Source organism: Grampus griseus (assembly GCF_964374135.1).
Source record: "Grampus griseus genome assembly, chromosome: 11".
Classification (NCBI taxonomy): Eukaryota; Metazoa; Chordata; class Mammalia; order Artiodactyla; family Delphinidae; genus Grampus; species Grampus griseus.
The window spans coordinates 92,909,465-92,927,504 of NC_139005.1; the positions used below are offsets into that span (position 1 = coordinate 92,909,465).

At 58.7% G+C, this 18,040-nt stretch overlaps 1 protein-coding gene across 2 annotated transcripts in view; it reads right to left on the reverse strand.

Moving 5' to 3' along the window:
* Nucleotides 1-1,594: 1,594 nt before the first annotated feature.
* Nucleotides 1,595-18,040, reverse strand: part of TMEM184B (transmembrane protein 184B) — a 48,910-nt gene continuing 32,464 nt past the window's right edge. Inside the window, exons 4-10 of one of the 2 annotated variants that reach the window (XM_082666687.1) lie at nucleotides 12,224-12,314; nucleotides 11,631-11,706; nucleotides 8,767-8,858; nucleotides 7,623-7,792; nucleotides 6,958-7,152; nucleotides 4,915-4,935; nucleotides 1,595-3,957 (exon numbers count right to left, since the gene is read on the reverse strand). In XM_082666687.1, coding sequence (XP_082522813.1) covers nucleotides 3,716-3,957; nucleotides 4,915-4,935; nucleotides 6,958-7,152; nucleotides 7,623-7,792; nucleotides 8,767-8,858; nucleotides 11,631-11,706; nucleotides 12,224-12,314 — 887 coding nt within the window. In that variant the 3' untranslated portion in view covers nucleotides 1,595-3,715. The remainder of the gene's footprint in view (nucleotides 3,958-4,914; nucleotides 4,936-6,957; nucleotides 7,153-7,622; nucleotides 7,793-8,766; nucleotides 8,859-11,630; nucleotides 11,707-12,223; nucleotides 12,315-18,040) is intronic. The other variant, XM_082666688.1, reaches the window with a different exon arrangement.

Below are 18,040 nucleotides of genomic sequence, written 5' to 3' on the forward strand. Positions count from 1 at the left end.
CCCTCTGCTGGGTGGGAAGGTTAGCCCCAATTTGCAGAGGAAGGAATTGTGCCCCATCACTAGCTCTTGCACCCAGGCTTGGTGCGGGGGCAGGTTAGGCGGAGGTGGAACCGGGCAGGGTGGTGCCCAAACATCTGTCCTTCCATCTGGTTGCCTGGGGCCAAGGAGCTTCCCTGGGGAAGGCAGAGCCAGGAGGATAATGATATGGGGGGTTAAATTCCCTGGGCATCCCTTCAGCAAATAAACAGCCCCGCCCAGGGAGGAAAATTCCCCGATTGAAGAGTAATCTTTCCAGCCTTTCACATTGAGGTCAGATTTTCTACAGCCAAGTAAAAAATATTCTCGTGTTCCAAAAGGCACTGAGAAGCAGGGAGAGAAGTAGCTTCCTCAACCCCCGCCTGCGGGCCTGAAGCACAACCCTGTGTCTCATCCTAGGCCCCAAACTCCCTGTAATTCAACCCAATCTGCTAGCCCAATGGGGTGTTCTGTGGTCTGTGGGTCAGGGAAATCGAGGTGTGTTTTTCTCTAGCTGTATGACCTTTGATGACTTATTTCGCTTCTTGCAGCCTCGGTTTACCCATGTGTACAACTAAGGTACTCTAAGGGCGTAGGTGTGACAAGCACTGGGAACCTGAGGGGCTGCAAGCTTTAACACGCAGAGTGAAAGTTTACCCAGTGCACCTGACAGCGGTGAGGAGGATTTCTGCGTGGCTGGGTACGGAGGGATGGCGGGGCTGGGAGAAGGCTGCTCCTGTCGAAGGTGCAGGATCTGAGAGCTGGGGAAGGGCCAAACCACACGGTTTGGGTTGGTCCACAGGCCTTTCTCCCCTCACAGGTTGGGGCCCAGGATCCTGATCCAGAGACGCTGCGCTCAGGCCGGCAGAAAGGGCAGCAGGAAGCTGTCAGGGGGACGAGTGGAGGTTGGCTGGGCTGGGAATTGCCCCCACCCACGCTGCATTCCTGAGTGCCCCCGTCAGCCAGGCCAGGCCCCAGGAAGGCATGCGGCGGTGGTAGGAAGGTGCCAGGTGTCTGGCGCATGCCCACTGCCCCACAGGCCCTGCTCCAGGCCTCCTTACCCCTGGGGGAAGGCGCCTTGGGTCCCAGGGTGGAGGGTGGGCCCAGGGAGGCAGGAAGATAGCCTGGGAGGCATGAGGACTGGGAAATCTCTTCCAACCCCTGGGAGACACCTGCAGGAATGGGGCTGCCAGAGTATGGGCCCCCCATCTGGTTGACCAAACTGGGTACGAGCTATCAACCCACTGTGCACGTCAGCCCTGTGGGGTGTTGAGGAGGGTGGACCCCTAGTGACCAAGGCTGCCACCATGTCCCACTGGCCAGGGGAGGGGGAGACACTTTGTCCAACAGGGGCCTGGACCCCAACTTCAGTCTCTGGCAATGGGAATCGCCCCATTACCTACACCTACACCCGGAAGGAAGGGGGTTTCCTAGGACACCCTTGTCCACAACCACTAAACTCACCCCCAAACACATACAAGGGAGCCGAAGAAGAGGAAGGAAAAAGCCTTATCCACAGGCAGAGGAGAATTCAATACAATCTATATTATCTCATATATATATTTCTTTCTCACTGTATTTGCTCACTTCTGTCACGCATTTAAAATGTCACAGAGACCAAAATAGAGCGGCTTTCTGGTGGAACTCATGGCAGTCACACACGAGATACAAAACTAGGGGACTCTGTCTTCTCATACATCATACAATTAATTTTTCAAGTATTTTTTATGTACAAAGAGCTACTCTATTGGGGAAAAAAATTAACAAAAAAATAAAAAATAAAAAGACAAGGCAGATTACACATCCTAGGAAGGAGGGGTGGAGGGGTCGGGCACGCGTTCCCAGCCCCCAGCCCCCCAGGGGCTGCTAGCTCCCTGCCACGGAGCCCTGCATCCACCATGCCAGCGGGCAGGTAGCAGGGTAGGCAAAGACCAGTGGGGCAGGGAGTCAGCAGCACACTTTGGCCTGGAAGGAGAATCAGAGAAACAGATTCATGAAAGCAGATGGTGGGGGTGGATAGAGGTCCTCCTGGGACGGGCTGCCTCCTGCGTAGCCTGCCGCCACTGGCCAGGCCCACCAGGGGCCTGAGAGCTGGTCTCCGGTACCAGACATGCAGGCCTCTGCGCCTGCCACCTGCAGAGCTGCCTTGGTCACTGAAGGAGGCCGGGGGACACTACTGTGATGGAACCCCCCTCCCGACCTCGGCACAGTTCAGTCCAAGAGTGGCCAGAAGCAGAGACGCCACAGCGAAGTTCTGCGCCCACAGGGCAAGGCCCTTCTCCCCCGCTCTGCCCCCTCCTCCAGGCTGTTGCAGCCCAAACCCATGTGCTCTCTGGGTTTCAAGTGACAGAACACTCTGCCTGTATGAACGTGCATTGTGTCCCATCACAAGGCTCTTCCGAAGACAGTGGCCAGCGTAAGCCCGGCCTGCCTGGGGGCTGTGGCCCCGGGAGGCTCCATGATATGGGCGTGGAGGTGGGGGAGGGGGAGGGGACTGGTGGTCCTGGCCACCCGAGGCCTGTCCAAGGGCGCTTGGCCCAGCACTGCAGGATCCTCTGAGCGCCAGCAGCTTAACAGGGGGCCCCCAGGGAGTGTCTGGGACAGGCTGAGGGCCCAGTGAGGGGGAGCTTTCATATGTGACTAAGGCACAGAAGAGATGGGCCTTGGGGCCAGATGAGGCAGGACACCGGGCCCTGTTTGGATACGGGGCCAGAGAGAGGAGTCTCCCATCTCCTGGCTCCCCGCCACATGCCCCATCCCTCCCTCCTCCCTCCCGGAGGACGGTGCTCCTCCGGAAGCTGGAAGCTGGTCTGAAATGCGGAGACCAGACCCTCCCCAGGAAACAGGAGGGAGCAGCCCCAGGGAGAGAGACCAGGATCCAGCAGAGGTGCTGACTGCTCAGCCTGGGAAGGAGGGCTGGGAACCCCTGACCCTTTGAATAGCTGGGAAGCAAGGGCTCTACCCAAAATGCTCTCAAGAGGAAAGACCGCAAGTGGGAGAGCAGTGTGGGCGGCTGGCTGTCTTCAGCAGGCCAGGAGGAAGGGGCACGAGGCAGGCAGAGGTGCAGCCACAGAGAGATCACTCAGGAGCCCAGATGCACCTGAGCACCCTTCTGAGGTGGGACCCATGGCTCTTGGTGTCTGGCTCTGACCCCTGCAGCATGCCGGCTAGGCCTGGGTCAGGAGGAAGGTCCACAGAGAGCATCTGTTCCCTCCTTCCTCCTCCTGCCCAGGGTGAGGCTAATCTAGCATCAGACAGGGGGACAGGGGAGGGAGCAGGCGGGAGGGAGAGCCCGGGTCAGAGTATTGCACGGTGTTTGGGGGAGGGGCTGAGAAGGCTGCAGCCGCTGGTCCACAACACAAGCGTCTGGGCCTGGGCACGGCTGGTCCCAACATGCTGTCGCCAAAGGACGAGCTGCAGGGGCATGGGAGTCGCTCCCACTGTCCTGTGCCCGTCGTCCAGGCAGTAGAGCCTTGGCCTTGTATAAACATTCCTGAAGGCTCCTGGGTGAGCCTGGGCCATCCTCTGGGCAGACAGCATCTGGCTGTTCCTCTTGAAGCGATATGTGTTTCTGGTCCAATAAATTAAAGGGCACTGCCGAAGCTGTGGCAGCCTGCCTCCCAGCCTGGATGTGAGGCTGGAGGAGGGGCACACCCTGCCCTGGGCCAAGGTCCCAGTCCTTCCCCGCCAGCAGCCGCACCTAGAACTCGTCATCAGAGCTGAGCAGGAGAGTCTTCTCGTTGTCCCGGGTGCCAGTGAGGCTGTGGGAGCGCGAGAGGCTGTGGGCACCCCCGCGCCAGGTGGGCCCGGGCTCCAGGGTGGACTGCTGTGTGTACTGCTGGTAGGCGGGCGAGAAGTTGTGGATGGCATCCTGCACGATGTCGTGCGGGTTCATGGTCTCCTTGAGGCTGCTGGAGATGCTCTTCATGGGGGCGCAGCGGCCTGCAGGGCGGGAGGCGGGGGTGAGGGGTCCGGGCAGCGGGAGGCAAGGCAGCTGGCCCCCTGCCCCTGGTCCCAGGACCGAACCCCTGCCCCAAGGCTGTGTCATCTAACCAACCCCTCCTGGGACAGAGAATGGGGTCCCGGACATGAGAAGGGACAAGCAAAGAAATGGCTCCTTTGGCGGGGTGCAGAGTGGAACGCACCCCCGGGGAGAAGGTAAGCAGCCACTTGGGAAAGTCTGGCAGGCGGGAAGGGAGCTGGGGTGGAGACTGGTGTGCTGCAGGTGCGAGCCCGAGCACCCTGGGGAGGCCAAGACAAGCTCCGCGCCAACTGGAGACAGGGAGTGGAGGGGAGGGGCCCAGCCTCCACAGCACTGGCCCAGGCCCCTCTCGCCTGCGGGGTGCTCCCCTCCACTCTGGGGAGTGGACCAGGGACCCGCTCCATCAGGACAGGCCGACAGGGGCCTGGACCCACAGCGGAGCAGACACCTTGGCTCTTGACAGGACAGGGGCCACCTGCCTCGAGGTACGTCCTCGTAATTCCCTAACAAATCATCTCCAAGGGCTCTGGGGGGGCAGAAATGGCCCAGGCCCCCAAACCGAGATGGAAGGGGTGAGCCCGACTCTGGTCCCAGGTCTTGAGACTCAAACGTGCATGCTCTTTTCCCCTTCACGCTCTCTGCCACGGAACAGAACTAACTCCCCAGTTCCCCACTAACAGGCACCGTGCCCCCAGACAGTGCAGGGCATGTTCCAGGACAATGAGAGACCAGGACGGAAACAGGAAAGCTCTACGGAGGGCACCCCTTGGAGGCGCGTGCTCTGGGCTCTGCCGCCCAGGGGTGCCTGGGGGGGAGGAGGCGGGGACACAGCGAAGGAGCTTGGGAGACACACATGCTGGTGACAGGGACCAGGACTGACGTGCAGGACAGACGTGCAGACTGAGAGCAGAACCTACCGTAAGGGCCGTATGTCGGCACTGCCCGCGGCCAAACCCGGGGCAAAAGCGGGGCAGGGGGAGGGGGAGAGGAGTCAGAGAAACAGAGAAGACAAGAGAGAGCTGAGTGAACGCCTCGTGCCCACCACCGAGGCCGGCACCGCACCACGCACCCTGCCCGCCCCGCCCCAGGCCCTGCCCGCACCCAGGCAGCCCGCTGCCCCCTGGGGGCCTGCGGGGCGTGTCCACCTAGGAGACTCCTCCTCCGAGGCTCACGCTTTCTTCTGGTGGGGGACAAAGAGTGGACCCCCAGAACGCTGGTCGGAGTTCCACCTCCGCACTGAAGTAGGGACCGCCCACCCCACTTCTCCTCAGGCTTAGCTAGAACTGCTGAGCCCATGTCGCCTGCTTTACAAACCTCACAACACTCCACAGACGCGACATGGAGGAGGGGGCAGGTGACGTGTACTGACCACACCACGGCTTTGCACCCAACCCTGACGGGCTGAGAGGGGCCGGGCGCCGCGGTTAGTGGGTGGACAACCAGCCTGGGACCAGCACAGTGGTGGACAAGGGCTCTCAGCACCTTGGCTGGGCTGGGCTGAGCTGGCATCCCCACTACAGCTGGATGCCTGACAACGCTGTTTCTGGCTGGAGCTGGATGTGTCTGGGGGCGGTGGACGGGAAGACAGCCCAGGCAACCGCGGAGAGCCTCTGCAGGGCCACCAGTGCAGAAGCGCCAGCTTGAACCATGGTAAACCTCAAGGGTGTAGAAAGGGTTCTTGGCCACGGCCTCAGAGTCCTGGCATAAGGGTGACTTTCCCAAGGGCAGAGGGTGTCAGGACCAGGTCGAAGGGACATCGCCCTCAACACTGGGAGGGTGTCAGCCAGCAGGTGGGATGCCGGCCGGCAGCGGTGAGCCCTGGCCAGCACAGCGCCCAGCACTAAGTGTAGAATGCAATCCGGAAAAGGTACCTAGAGTGCCCAGGCTGCAAGCGTCAGGTGCCCGAGTCGCGGGGCCTGGAGGGTGACTCAGTCCACATGCTTCCAGCGGCCTCGGGTATCTTAAGGCCTCTTCCCAACCAGGGAAAGAACAAGGAAGGTAGGGCGAGAGGTGGGGGGCCCGAGGAGCCCTGCACAGGCCAGGCCAGGCCAGCGTTTCTACACTCCTCTCAGCATGCCGCTCCCGGGGCCCGAGGCGGGCACAGGTGGTGGGCCTGGGCAAGTGGGTCCTGCTTTCAGCCCCACAGGCAGGGAGCTGGCAGCAGCCAAACCCCGGGGTGGATGTGTTAGACCAGGAGGCTTCCTCCTCCCCAGGCCCCGCCCCCCCACGGGGTGAGGCAGTTCAGGCATCCCGAGCCTCCTCTTCCTCCGCCCCCATGAGCATCCCCTCTCTGCCCGGCAGCAGCCAGAGGTAGCCCCCAGCCCCTGATTCTCCAGCCAGCAAGTTAGAATCACCTGGGGATCTGTCAGCACATCCTGCCAGGCCCAAACCCAGGCCAACTATGCAGAAGCTCCGAGGGTGGGGCCTGGACAGCATGGACTTCTAAGACTCTCCAGGGCACCTTAATATACAACTGGGCTTGCCAACTGCTGTTCTAACAAAGCGAAGATTAGCAGGTGTAAAAAGAAAGCTGTTAAAAGCTATTACCATCTGAGTCTGTTTCTTAGAAGGGATCAGGTTAAAAAAAAAAGAGCTTTAGAGACAAGGGAATTACAGGACAAAATGGATAACAGTGTTCGATGTCAGGAACCCTCAGGAACTTGCTTATTCTCGGGTCTCTGTCCTGACCTTCCCATGGGGATATTGTGCTATATCGTCTCCATACTCCAGATCTGCTGCAAGAGACAGGTGGGTGTAGCTTCCAGGACCAGTCCCTGACCCTGACACCTTGTGACAGGGGACAGGGGAGCCTGGACCTCTGTGGCCCCTTTCCTACACCTGGGATCCCTGACCTGACCCATCAACACCTGAAGGACCCTGGGAGGCAGGAGGGGCCCTGGGGCGGGGCCGGGAAGCACCCTTCCTACTAGGGGGGTCGACTCCAAGACCCTGGCTCATACCTTGTGCGTCCAGCCTCTTGTCAGCGTAGACCTTGTAGGTGAAGGCGTGCCGCAGGGCCAGAGCTGCAAAGAACATCTCCACGCAGATGATGAAGTCCTGGTAGCCAGCAGCCACGGTGCCCTCACCCACCGACACACGGGCCGAGTGGATCTTGGGGATGGCCCCGCACTTCTCCAGGATGGCCAGGAGCATGCCTGGAAGGGGAGGTGTGGAAGGGGAGGCATGGGCGTCTGGTCCCAGACTGGACCCCCTTCCCCATCTCCCTTCCTCCTTATAGCCCCCCAAATGCCACACTCCCCAGGGAGGTTGGAAGCAGGGTCCACGGTTACTCCTGTTGGGCAGGGATGCTGACACAGGCCAAGGCCTCAGGGAAACCACACTCCCCAGGTCCTGGCTGGACACCACCTGGATTGGATCCCCCTGTCCAGGAAGCAGTCCCGCCCACAGTCATGGCTCCTGTGAAAGGCCCCTGAGGGCCCAGACATCACATCCCACAGGTGCTCAGTGGACAGAGGTCCCTTTGAGCTCCAGGCCAGGATCGCCTAGGGACAGCCCCATGGCCTGGGCCCTCGGGGCACTGGGGACAGTGGGCAGGAGGAAGAGGACAAGGCTTAGGGGACAGAGGGGCACAGGCCAGCCTCACAGGGGCTGGGAGGAGGCTCACCTTGCCAGAAGGAGAGAAAGATGACAGACTTGACCATGAAGAACTTGAGGACGGGGCTGTAAGGGCTGAGCAGCTCCCGAGTGGCAAAGTAGAAGAGGAAGAGGGCGTAGAGGGCCAGGCTGACAGAGATGTTGTAGATGATGGTCACGTAGAGGTAGCCACTGGTGACGCTGTGGGAACAGGGAGCATTCTCTGGCTTGAACTGACCCTTCTGCGGGACAAGGGGCCTCCTTCCCCCCTTTGCCCTGCCCACATGCCACTCTGCACAGCTCTCAGCAATGCTCCCCGAGCCATCAAAGGGAGGGGACGGGTGATCAAAGCGGTCTAAACACTGCGGGGAGTGCACGGGTGAGCACCTGCAGAACAGGCCAGCCCTGCCACCTGCAGCTCCGGTGCCCACGCTCCTGGTGGAGGACTCCAGGTGTCCTCGGGGGCGGGGCCTCAGACTGATGGTCAGAGGGACACGAAGCTCAGCTTTTTTTTTTTAACATCTTTATTGGGGTATAATTGCTTTACAATGGTGTGTTAGTTTCTGCTTTATAGCAAAGTGAATCAGCTATACATATACATATGTTCCCGTATGTCTTCCCTCCGAAGCTCAGCTTTGCTCTTTGCGTCTGAGCCAAGGGACGTCCCCAGTGAGCCTCTGTTTGCTCACCGGCCCTTGGGGGCTGTCGTGTAGGGTACAGGGAGTGTGTCTGAAGTGTGTGCAAGCTCAGGGCCACGGGGGCCACGTGGTCACTTCCCCTAACCACCCCCAGTCTTGTGTGTGCGTCAATTCACACAGGAGAGGAGACTCGAGACGGGCCCCTCAGGGCCCTGGCCCTCTCGCCCCCTGCCCTGGGATGGTCACGGTCCCTTCTTGCTCTCCCCGGCCCCCACCCAGCACCACTCTGCAGCCTGAAGGTGACAGACGCTGAGCGCTCACTCTGGTGCCAGAGGCGGGGCCGAGTGCGATGGTACCACTGCCAGGCTCCGGCCCCAAGATTCAGGGGTGCGGCAGGCGGGAGGAAGGCCGGGGTCAGGCTTGGCCTCCACTCAGAGGATGGACACGGGGGTGGGGCAATCGGAGGCCAGGGCACGAGCCTCAGGGCAGGGCCGCCCACTCCTCCCCACACGCGCTGTGGGGGGACCCGCTGCTTACTCAAAGTCACCGTCTCGGTACTTGCCGAAGGCCTGGAGGACCACGGTGCTGACGGCCATGAGCGGCTTCACCACGCAGAACTGCAGGGTGGCCTGTTGCAGAGAGAAGGTCAAGAGTCAAGGATAAGCACAGAAACCACGGAAGCAGCAGCTCCTCTGGCCAGCTGGGCCTGGGCTGGATGCCAGGGGATGGGGGCGGCCCAACCTCTTGCCCCTGGGGGAACTGCTGTCAGGAGGGGAAGGCAAAACACACGAGACAGTAACAGGGCGATGCAGCTGCGTGAGAAGACAGGATGGGGTGAAGGAAGAATGGCGGAGACGCAGGAGACAGAGAGTCCACCAGAGGAGGGGCCACCGTGAATGTGCCAGGGACGGGGGAACGGGCAGAGCGAGCAGCTCATGCCAGGGGCATGAGCTCGGCCCGGGGGCAGAGAGCGGACAAGTGCAAGGGGTTAAGTGCTGGTGAGGGGCGGCAGCAGGGAGGTGGCCCCAGAGAGCAGAGGCAGGTGAGGGTCTCCTTGTCTGCCCCGGGTCTGGCTCCCTGCCCCATGCTCTAGGCCTGGGTCCAGGGTTTCTGTCAAGCTGGGGTCTTACTGGGGATGGAGATGACCCCACAGGAGCATAAAATAGGAGGCAGCCTGAAGCCCAAGGTCCGGAGTCCCGGCAGGCGTCTGAATTCTGGCCTTTTGCCAACTACCGCTGCCGAAGCCCGAGGGGGCGGTCACCCGGCCTCCGAGCGGTTGCTCACGGTAGATGGTTGTAACCAGCCCCGTGTTGCACGGTCGCTGTGCGGGGACTGGAGAACAAGACCGCACGGGGCGTCCTTGGAGGTCTCCCACTTCTGAGCGCTCAGCAGAGGCCTCTGCCACGGGAAGAATCCCTCAGCCAGGTTTCCACACGTCCCTACAGAGGCGCCAGTAAACGCCAGAGGCACCCTCGGTGCCCATAAGATCACCAGAAGCGCGATTCTCTAGAAACCAAGTAAGTCGAAGCCACGAGGCCCCTTCTGTGGAGACGGGAGCCATCTAACAAGGCCAAGCTAGCGTGCCTCCAAATGGGACAAGGGCCCGGAGCAGAGACAGTAACCCGTGGAACCCACAGTCTCTGTCCCGAGAGAGGCTCGAGTGCAGTTTGCAGGGGAGCCCGGGGCGGCCTGAGCCGCGTGGCTGCCAGGAGGAGAGGTGCGTGTGACGGGGGCTAGAGGGGCGATGCTGCTGTCAGCAAACCCACAGAACTCCCCTGCCCCCCGCCCCCTAGGGGAAGCGGGACCAGCACGCTTTGGGGAAAGGGAGGGTCAGCAGCGTGTCCCAGGCGAGCCCTGCGAGCCTGCCAATAGGCTGCTGCTGCCCCGGGTCAGCTCACTTGGGGCCCACGACAGCCCCGTGACTTCTAAGTACTGTCAGCGTCCTCAGGGTACAGATGAGGAAACTGAGGCACAGAGAAGCTGAACTGGCAGAAGAGGCAAACTCTCCAGGAGACTCAGACCCAGGCACCGGCACTGGTGACAAAGCTGCGGTGTCCTCTCTCACGTGGGAAAGGGGGGAGGAGGCTTCTTCAGCTCTTTCCTTTTACTACCTGACCCTGCCACTTCCAGGAACAGCAGTGGAACATCAAAGCCCACAGGGCTGGGGAATAATTTGCAACAAGGCAACCCAGCTAGTGATCTGGGGTCAAAACTTCATACACAACATCACCATCAAAGAAGGCGGTGAGTCACAGCTGGGCCAGCGCTGGTAAACAATGGCTCTGACAGGCCCCACCCTGAACCCAAGACAGTCTGAACTCCTTCCCTGCAGGTCCTGCGGGGAGGTTTTGAATTTAGAAACACCCTAGGGAAGGAGGATCTGGAAGCAGAACTGCAGACTGGGCCGCCCAGGCAGTGCTTTGTGGGTGCGTCTGCACTGCAGGCACGGCCCCGCCCAAAAGGGAGCAGAAAGGCCAGTCCTCCCGCAGGTCACGGTGATGCGCCGTGGGTTTCATTTCCCCTCGTGACGACGCTGCATGATGCTGGACGGGCTGACAGGCCCTGTGGAGCCCCAGAGGAGACTAAATCGAGGTCATGCCAGCTGGGCGTGGTGCCTGCCTGCCTCCCGGGCAAGGGACAGCGGGCTCTGAGCCAGGGCTGTGTTAAGGGCTTTCCCTCACCTGTTCCTCAAACCATCCCTTGAGGTAAGTATCATTACACTCATCTCACAGAAGAGGAAACCAAGGCTCAGAGAGGTTTCGTACTTTATCCAAAGTCACACAGTCACAGGAGAGGCTGGAATTCAAACTCAGATGGTCAGACACCCAGACCCGTGCACTTACGCACAACACCACACTGCCTCCACCCAGGCCACTCGAGGCCACTGGGGCGGCAGCTCTGGAAACTGGAAGCTGCTAGACTGCCTGACAAGTGGGAAATGGGGGAAGGGACCAGAGGCTGCTCAGGCCTGTTCTGTCATGTTCTTTAATGCAGAAACCCTCCTGGCCTCTAGCCGCAGCTAATCAGAAGTTTTCAAACAGATTCTAGACTCGCCATGCACTTCCTCAGACACTCACACGCCACAACTTGGTCAAAGTGAGCAGGAGTCTGGGACCACTTCCTGCCCAGGGCTGCATCAGGCACTCCTGGGAGACCTGTTGCTTCCCCTCTGAGCACACCCCACCCATGCAGGTGCATCCCTAACTGCTCAGGGAGTGGGTGCTGGGGCTTGGGGTGCCTCACAGGAAATGGGAACCCTGCAGGTGGGCCCTATACCCGTCTTTGTCCCTATGTCAACCAGGGGCAGCACGGCCCCTGCAGCGGCTACTCCAGGGCACAGACCCAGGCTCCTGGTGCCTGGCCTGCAACTCCTGACCAGGGCAGTTGCTGGGGGTACCCACCTGCTTGCAGAACCGCAGAAATCCGATGGAGTAAGTCTTTCCCCAGAGGCAGCACGTGCCATACATGCAGCTGGACCTGGAAGAGGCGAGCAGAGAAGGGGCTGGTGAGCAAAGAGCCGGACTCAGGAAGGCAGGGCTGCGGGAGGCCGCCCTCACCCTCCTGCAGATCCAGACAAGCTGGGGTAGGGCGGGGTAGGGTGAGGATGGGGCTCGGATCCTGGGCAGTCTTTGAGCACAAGGCCAAGCACAGGGAGAGAAGCAGGAGAGTGTTTGCATATGCAGTAGGGTATATGCAGGAGCAGGGAGACACTGACCTTGGGGTAACAAACCAACTTAAAAGGCACTGAACGTAAAAACTACAAGAGGGAGAAACAGGCAAACAGCAAAGGACAGGAAGAGAGAGGAGAAAGAGCCAGACAGGCCCTCCCAAGAGTTCCAATGAATGGCCTCGCTCAGGAAGTGTGGGAGAGGCAGAGGTCAAGGTCACGGGCAGAGATGGTCTGTGTGACCAGCTGACGCCAGGAGAGCTCGGAGAACGTCAGGCCCAGGAAACAGGGTGGTGTGGGGGGGCGCTGGGGGGACTTCATACTCACTCGATGGGCTTCCCTCTGATCTCTGACATGATGGAACTTTCCCCCCCAAGGTATTCATAGCACAGGCTCAGGAAATTATAGATGACCAAGGCTGTGAAAACAATGTCCAGAGAAAAAGCACTCAAATCAACAGGATGGATAAACAGATGGTGGAATTCTAAACAGCAACGAAAGTGAAAGAACCACAGTCACAGGCAGCAACGGGGAGGGAACCTCAGGGACATAAGAATCCGCAGTGAATATTCCATTTGTAATCAAAATCAGTCACGGCTAAATCATGCTGTTCAGGGAGGCGCACACACACTGCTGGTCACACCACAAAGAAAGGCAAGAAAGTGATTAGCTCCAAATCCAGGGCCGTGTGGGGAGCTGTGGGAGGGGAGCTCGGGACGGGGTGCTGCGGGCTTGAGGAGCTGGCAGTGTGCGTGGTCTGGGTTTCGGCTTTACAGTTAGTTATTAGCTTTAAGCACTTTTCTGTTTGTGTGTCACAGATCACAATTTTATGACAAAGCAACAATAAAACTTTCTCCAGAGGGATCTCAGGAGAAATGCTCAGCAAGAATGAGATAGAACCCCTTATGCATTCAGCAGCGTGTAGCGGCATCTCAGTGAGCACAGCATGACAAGCTGTAACAAAACCTATGAGAGGTGCACAAAATAGAGTGCAAATTCCTTAGGAAGCTGGGCCAGCTCATCCTGAATCATGACACAGCTTGACATCACCCACAGAGATCCAAAATTTACAACAGCGACCTAGGGCACAGTAGAAGCACGCTGTAAATGCCGCAAATACAGCGCTATGTTGTAACCGGTCTCCTGCTCAGAGGACTTCTGCGGGGTCAGCAAAGGCAGGCTGCTGCCTGCAGGGTGCTACAAGCACACAGAAGTGCCGGGAGCCCGGGCGTGGAGGGGAGGACAAGGTGCACAGCGGAGGACGCCACGGAGGAGAGGATGCAGGAGGCAGATCAGGGACCTAGCGCAGGGGAACAGGAGACGTGTCCAGCGCAGGGGTGAGGCCAAGGGGAGGGTCAAGGCGGGGTCAGGGGATAATAAGATCAAGGGAGAGGCACCAGCAGCCCTGCAGCCAGCGGGCTCCTTCTTATCTGACCGGCCAACCCCGGTGCAGCAGAAGGGCCTTCAAGGGCCCCCGGTGCAGCCCCCTAGCTCAGCTCAAGATCTCTCGCCAGGTGGCTTGGTCCCTGCCCACCCGTCACACTTCCTTCCCAGCAACACTAGGTGCCCCCTTCCCCTCGGCAGGGTCTCGTGCCCTCCGTGTTTCTGTCTTTGCAGATCCTACGGCCTGGACGCCCTGTCCTCTGACCTCCTGGTACCATCAACCCGTCAGACACCACCCACCATGAGAAGTCCTCGGCCACCACCATGGGGGCTCATGCGTCCCCACCCACGGAACCTACCGGTTTGCGGACGGACGCTGTGCCCCTGCCCGGCCCACCCCCGGAGTGTGATTACCGACTGGGAGCCTGCTTCTCCCTCGAGCGTGGGCCCAGCCCTCGGCACATACTAACCACACCACAAACGCTCGACTGCCTGAAACTGGAACACAGGAAATCCTGGCCGTACGTTTGGAGGTAGAAGTTGGCCTTCAGCAACGTGGAAAGGAATATATTTGCGGGCTGTACGCCCCTCAGTTGCTCTAACCTAGTAAGGTTGCACGTCTGGGGCTGGGGAACAGGGGCCCAAGTGGCACCCTGCATAAACATGACCCACAGCATCTGTCACCTGTGCTGCAACCGTCCCCCTAGAGACACACAGCAGAGGGTTTGCAGTGTGACTCTGCTGGGAGCCTCTCTGTGGCTCAGTTTCCTCACCTGTTAAAATGGAGACAGAAAGAGCCCCTACGGAGTTAGGAGGTGGCAGGATTTCAGTGAGTATGCAAAGCGCTCAGGAGAGTGGCCAGCACTCTCAGTGTTGGCTGTCACGGCCACTACTGTTTATCTGTCCCCTGACGGGGCTGAGGGCCCTGTGAGCTGCCTGTCCGACACGGAAGCAGTTCGGGATGCTTGGTGGCTGCAGGAGTCTCCACTGACTGGGCTCCAGATCACTCTCCACTGACAGAAACTTCGGGGTATCTGACGGCAGGGGGGTGAGGGGCGGGGGGCATCACGCCCAATCTGATGTCAGGCTGCTAATAACCTTCGTCCAGAACCATATAAGGCCAAGTAGGGTGGATGTGCCCATTCCAGTCTGGGTCCAGCTGTCTTGTGGTTGACGGTATCTTCCAAAGGCAGCCACATCCCATGACAACGACACTCCTCTCAGAAGATGGGGTCTTCTTCCCTCTTTTTGCATCTGGGTGAACTGGGGTGACCACGGCGGAAGCGAAGTGACATCTGATGCTGGGCTTAGAAAAGGCCTCTTTCTTCCGGCTCTTCCTCTCTTGAGACGCTTGCCCTTGGACCCAGCCACCATGCGGTGAGGAAGCCCATGCTGGCCCACGTGGAGAGTCCACATGGAGAGGCTCATGTGGGGGAGGAAGTGAGGCCCCCAGCTGACATCAGCGTCAACTGCCAGACACGTAAGTAAACCAGACATCAGATGGCCCCTCCCCCAGCCTTCAGGTCTCCAGCTGAGGCCCAGGTACCACGGAGCAGGACCAAACTGTCTCCAGCGTGCCCTGTCCAAATTCCTGACGTGCAGTATCCATGAACACAGTACATGGCTGTTTTACACTAGTCTGTTTGGGGGTAGTTATGGACACAGCTACAGTAAGTGGAATGTACGTAAAACCACTTCCGGAGTTCCCAGGACGCGCCGTGATCTCTCACACCTCCCCTCGGCGGCACATCCCGATCTCTCTGCTAAACCCCAGAGGCAGACCCAGCTCAGATGCCACCTTGTCTTTGGCGGCCTCCCCCGTCCTGTCGCCATGCTCACATCACACCCCACAATCTGTCTGCTGATCTGTCTGATCCTTCCAGTACAAGAGGCAGCATAAAGCAGCCAGAAAGCCATGGATCCCGGAGCCAGACTGCCTGGGTGTGAATCATGGTTCCACCACTTAGGAGCTGTGTGAGCTCAGGCAAGTTTCTTAAGTGCTCTGTGCGTCGGTTTCCTCATCTCTAAGCCGGGGATAACAACAGCTTCTTCCTGGTGAGGCTGCTGTGAGGATGGGCCGTAGGGGTGGGAGTGTGATGCCTTATCTATAAGGCTGTGCTCACGATGAACAGTCCATAGTGTCACCCACTGTCTTCTGTAAACACTGTAAACACCTTGCAGGCAGGAACCGAGGCCCACCCACAACAACCACCAAAGGGCTTGACACTTCCATACTCAATCAACACGGAAGGAACAAACGAAACGAATGGATGGACACAGGCCACAGCTCCAGGTGAGGCTCAGAGAGGCGGGGCAGGCAGGTATGGCCAACACTCAGTCTTGCACTCAAGGAGCTCACCCTGTCACAGCCTGGGAAGCTGCACCTTCCCCAAGGTGACCAGACTTCCAGTCCCCAAAGACAAAACCCTCAGGCGAGGCCACAGGGGGCCAAGGTTCATCAGTCTCTCTGTCCAGAACCACCAGGCTAGGCTGTCCTGCAATCCACTCCTGGGAAGAGCTTGGTGCCCGAGCTCACATCCTTTCCTGTGCCACAGCCCACGCGGCACGCTCCTGATTACGTGGTCCACCTGTCTGTCCATATGCAGCTCTGCACTCAACTGGTCAGATCATCAAATTTCATCCATCTCTCAGTTCAGGACTTTTGACCTTTTCACAGTGCTATGGGGCCAGACAGTCTGGCCAAATACCAGTTTGCTGACGGTGTCTGTTAAAGAGTCATTAGTGAGTCAATATTGCATCTCGGAGAAGGGAGACAAGACAGAATCTCCTCGAGATCTCCTCAACCAGCCCACACCAAGACCCATTGACCATCTGGACAAATCAATGCCCTTCCGAGCCATGCAAAATACCCCCACCCCCCACCCCAGCTGGACAACTCAACACACACCCCAGGAACAAACACAGTGATATGCTGGCTCTGGACATCAGAAGAGCAAAAAAGATTATGAGTGGGGTTCTCGACCAGCAGCACTGTCGCCTGACCACACTTCTGACCACAGCTCCAGTTCTGGTCCCCTGGAGAGGCCCCAGACACACAAGTGACCAAGGGGCCCACAGGGAGCATCCAGCATGAGGGAAGGGATGGGTTCCCGCCCACCCCACCCCGGCCTCTCTCTTTCTCACCCTGGAAAATCAGGTACCTGGAACTTTCAGCTCCATTCTAGATACCAAATCTTAAAGGAACTAGAGACAAATGCACACAATCAGGAGCAAAGGACCAGAACGGAGATGAAAGGAGGATGGCACTGGAGACTTGAGGCCTGGAGAAAAGACATTAGGGATCACTTTCATATAAGTGAGGACCACCTTCGTCCAGACGGTCAGACAGGACCCACTCATCCCAGGGGCAGATCCTAGGACTTCAGCTTAGTATAAGAAACAATTTCTGGCAGGTAGTCTTCAGAGATGAAAGGTAGTGAGCTCCCTGCCAGTGGAAGCATGCAATCAGAGGCTAGGCAGCCTCTGAGCTGAGACATTAAAGGGGTTCCAAGCAGCTAGGTCGGAAGCTAGGGTCCCTTCCGACCCTGAGATGCAAGGCTTTCTTTCCTCACTGGCAACTTCTCCTACCAAGAGCTGTCTGGACAGGAAGCTGCAGACCAAGAGGTTACTCTCCACCCAGCCTCCCATCCAGCATCCCCCCTGGCCTGACAACTGCAACCACACAGCCCTCAGGGGCCCGAGGGACTTCAAGAGAGGACCCGCTAAGAAGCACACTCTGACTGTCCCTGCCAGCTGCAGAGGACTGTCCTCGTGAGTCCCCCACTGCAAGTGACACTGGCTCCAGGTCACTGACGATCCCAAGTTCACCTCCTCCACACACCTGCAGCCCCTAAAGCCGGCCTCAGGGCCTAGCCCTTTTCGCTGCACAGAAATACTTTGGTTATTTGGAAAGATATATTTCAGAGTAACTTGTGGATGAGCCCGGAAAACTTAATTTTGACCACTTTGGACAGAAACCTTCTCTGCTCAGTAAACAGGGGCACCCAAACATTCTTTCCTGCTTTTTCTGTGACTGGTGATCACCGCTGACAACGACGGATGCGACGTGCTACAGCCAGGTGGGCGGGGTCCTCCCTAAGCACCTGTCCCCAGACACTGAGCTGCTCCGACGGCACGTTGCTCTTCCTTCCTCATAGCTTTTCTGTCCTTTGCCGTTCCTGCTCATTGATGCTTCTTGCCACCCGAAACACTGATTCTGGTCCCTCTTTCTATTTGTTTCTTCCGGATGTCTGCCTTTATTCTGATTGGTTGAGCTCTTCTGATTCCTGGCTCTCTCAGAGCCATGGCCAACAAGGGCCACCACCAGCCCGTGAGTCCTCCTGGCAGCACACTGGCCTCTGGGTCTTCTGTGGTCCTCAGCGGTATTCATCCAGGCTGTGTGCTCCCTACCTGGGAAGACGTTTTACTTGGGCCAGATTCCAGGAAGCTAAGTTTTGTCCCAAATCTGAAACCGGGACAGCTTTCAGAAAATGAGGCGTCATCCTTTGCTTCTTTCATGCATGTAAAATCTCTTCCCTTAACAAGAGTTCACACTTTTGCAGGGGAGAAACTTGTCCTGTATTCCTTCACCAAGCCGGCACGGAGCAATTCCTAGGCCTCAGAGACCCAGGGCTGAGTCCAGCCTCTGGCAATCACTCTCTGGGTAACTTGGGCAAGTTTCTTAGCCTACGTGAATTTTTTTTTCACATCTGTAAAACGGGGGTGATAATATATACCCCACCAGGTAATTGAGAGGTGAGA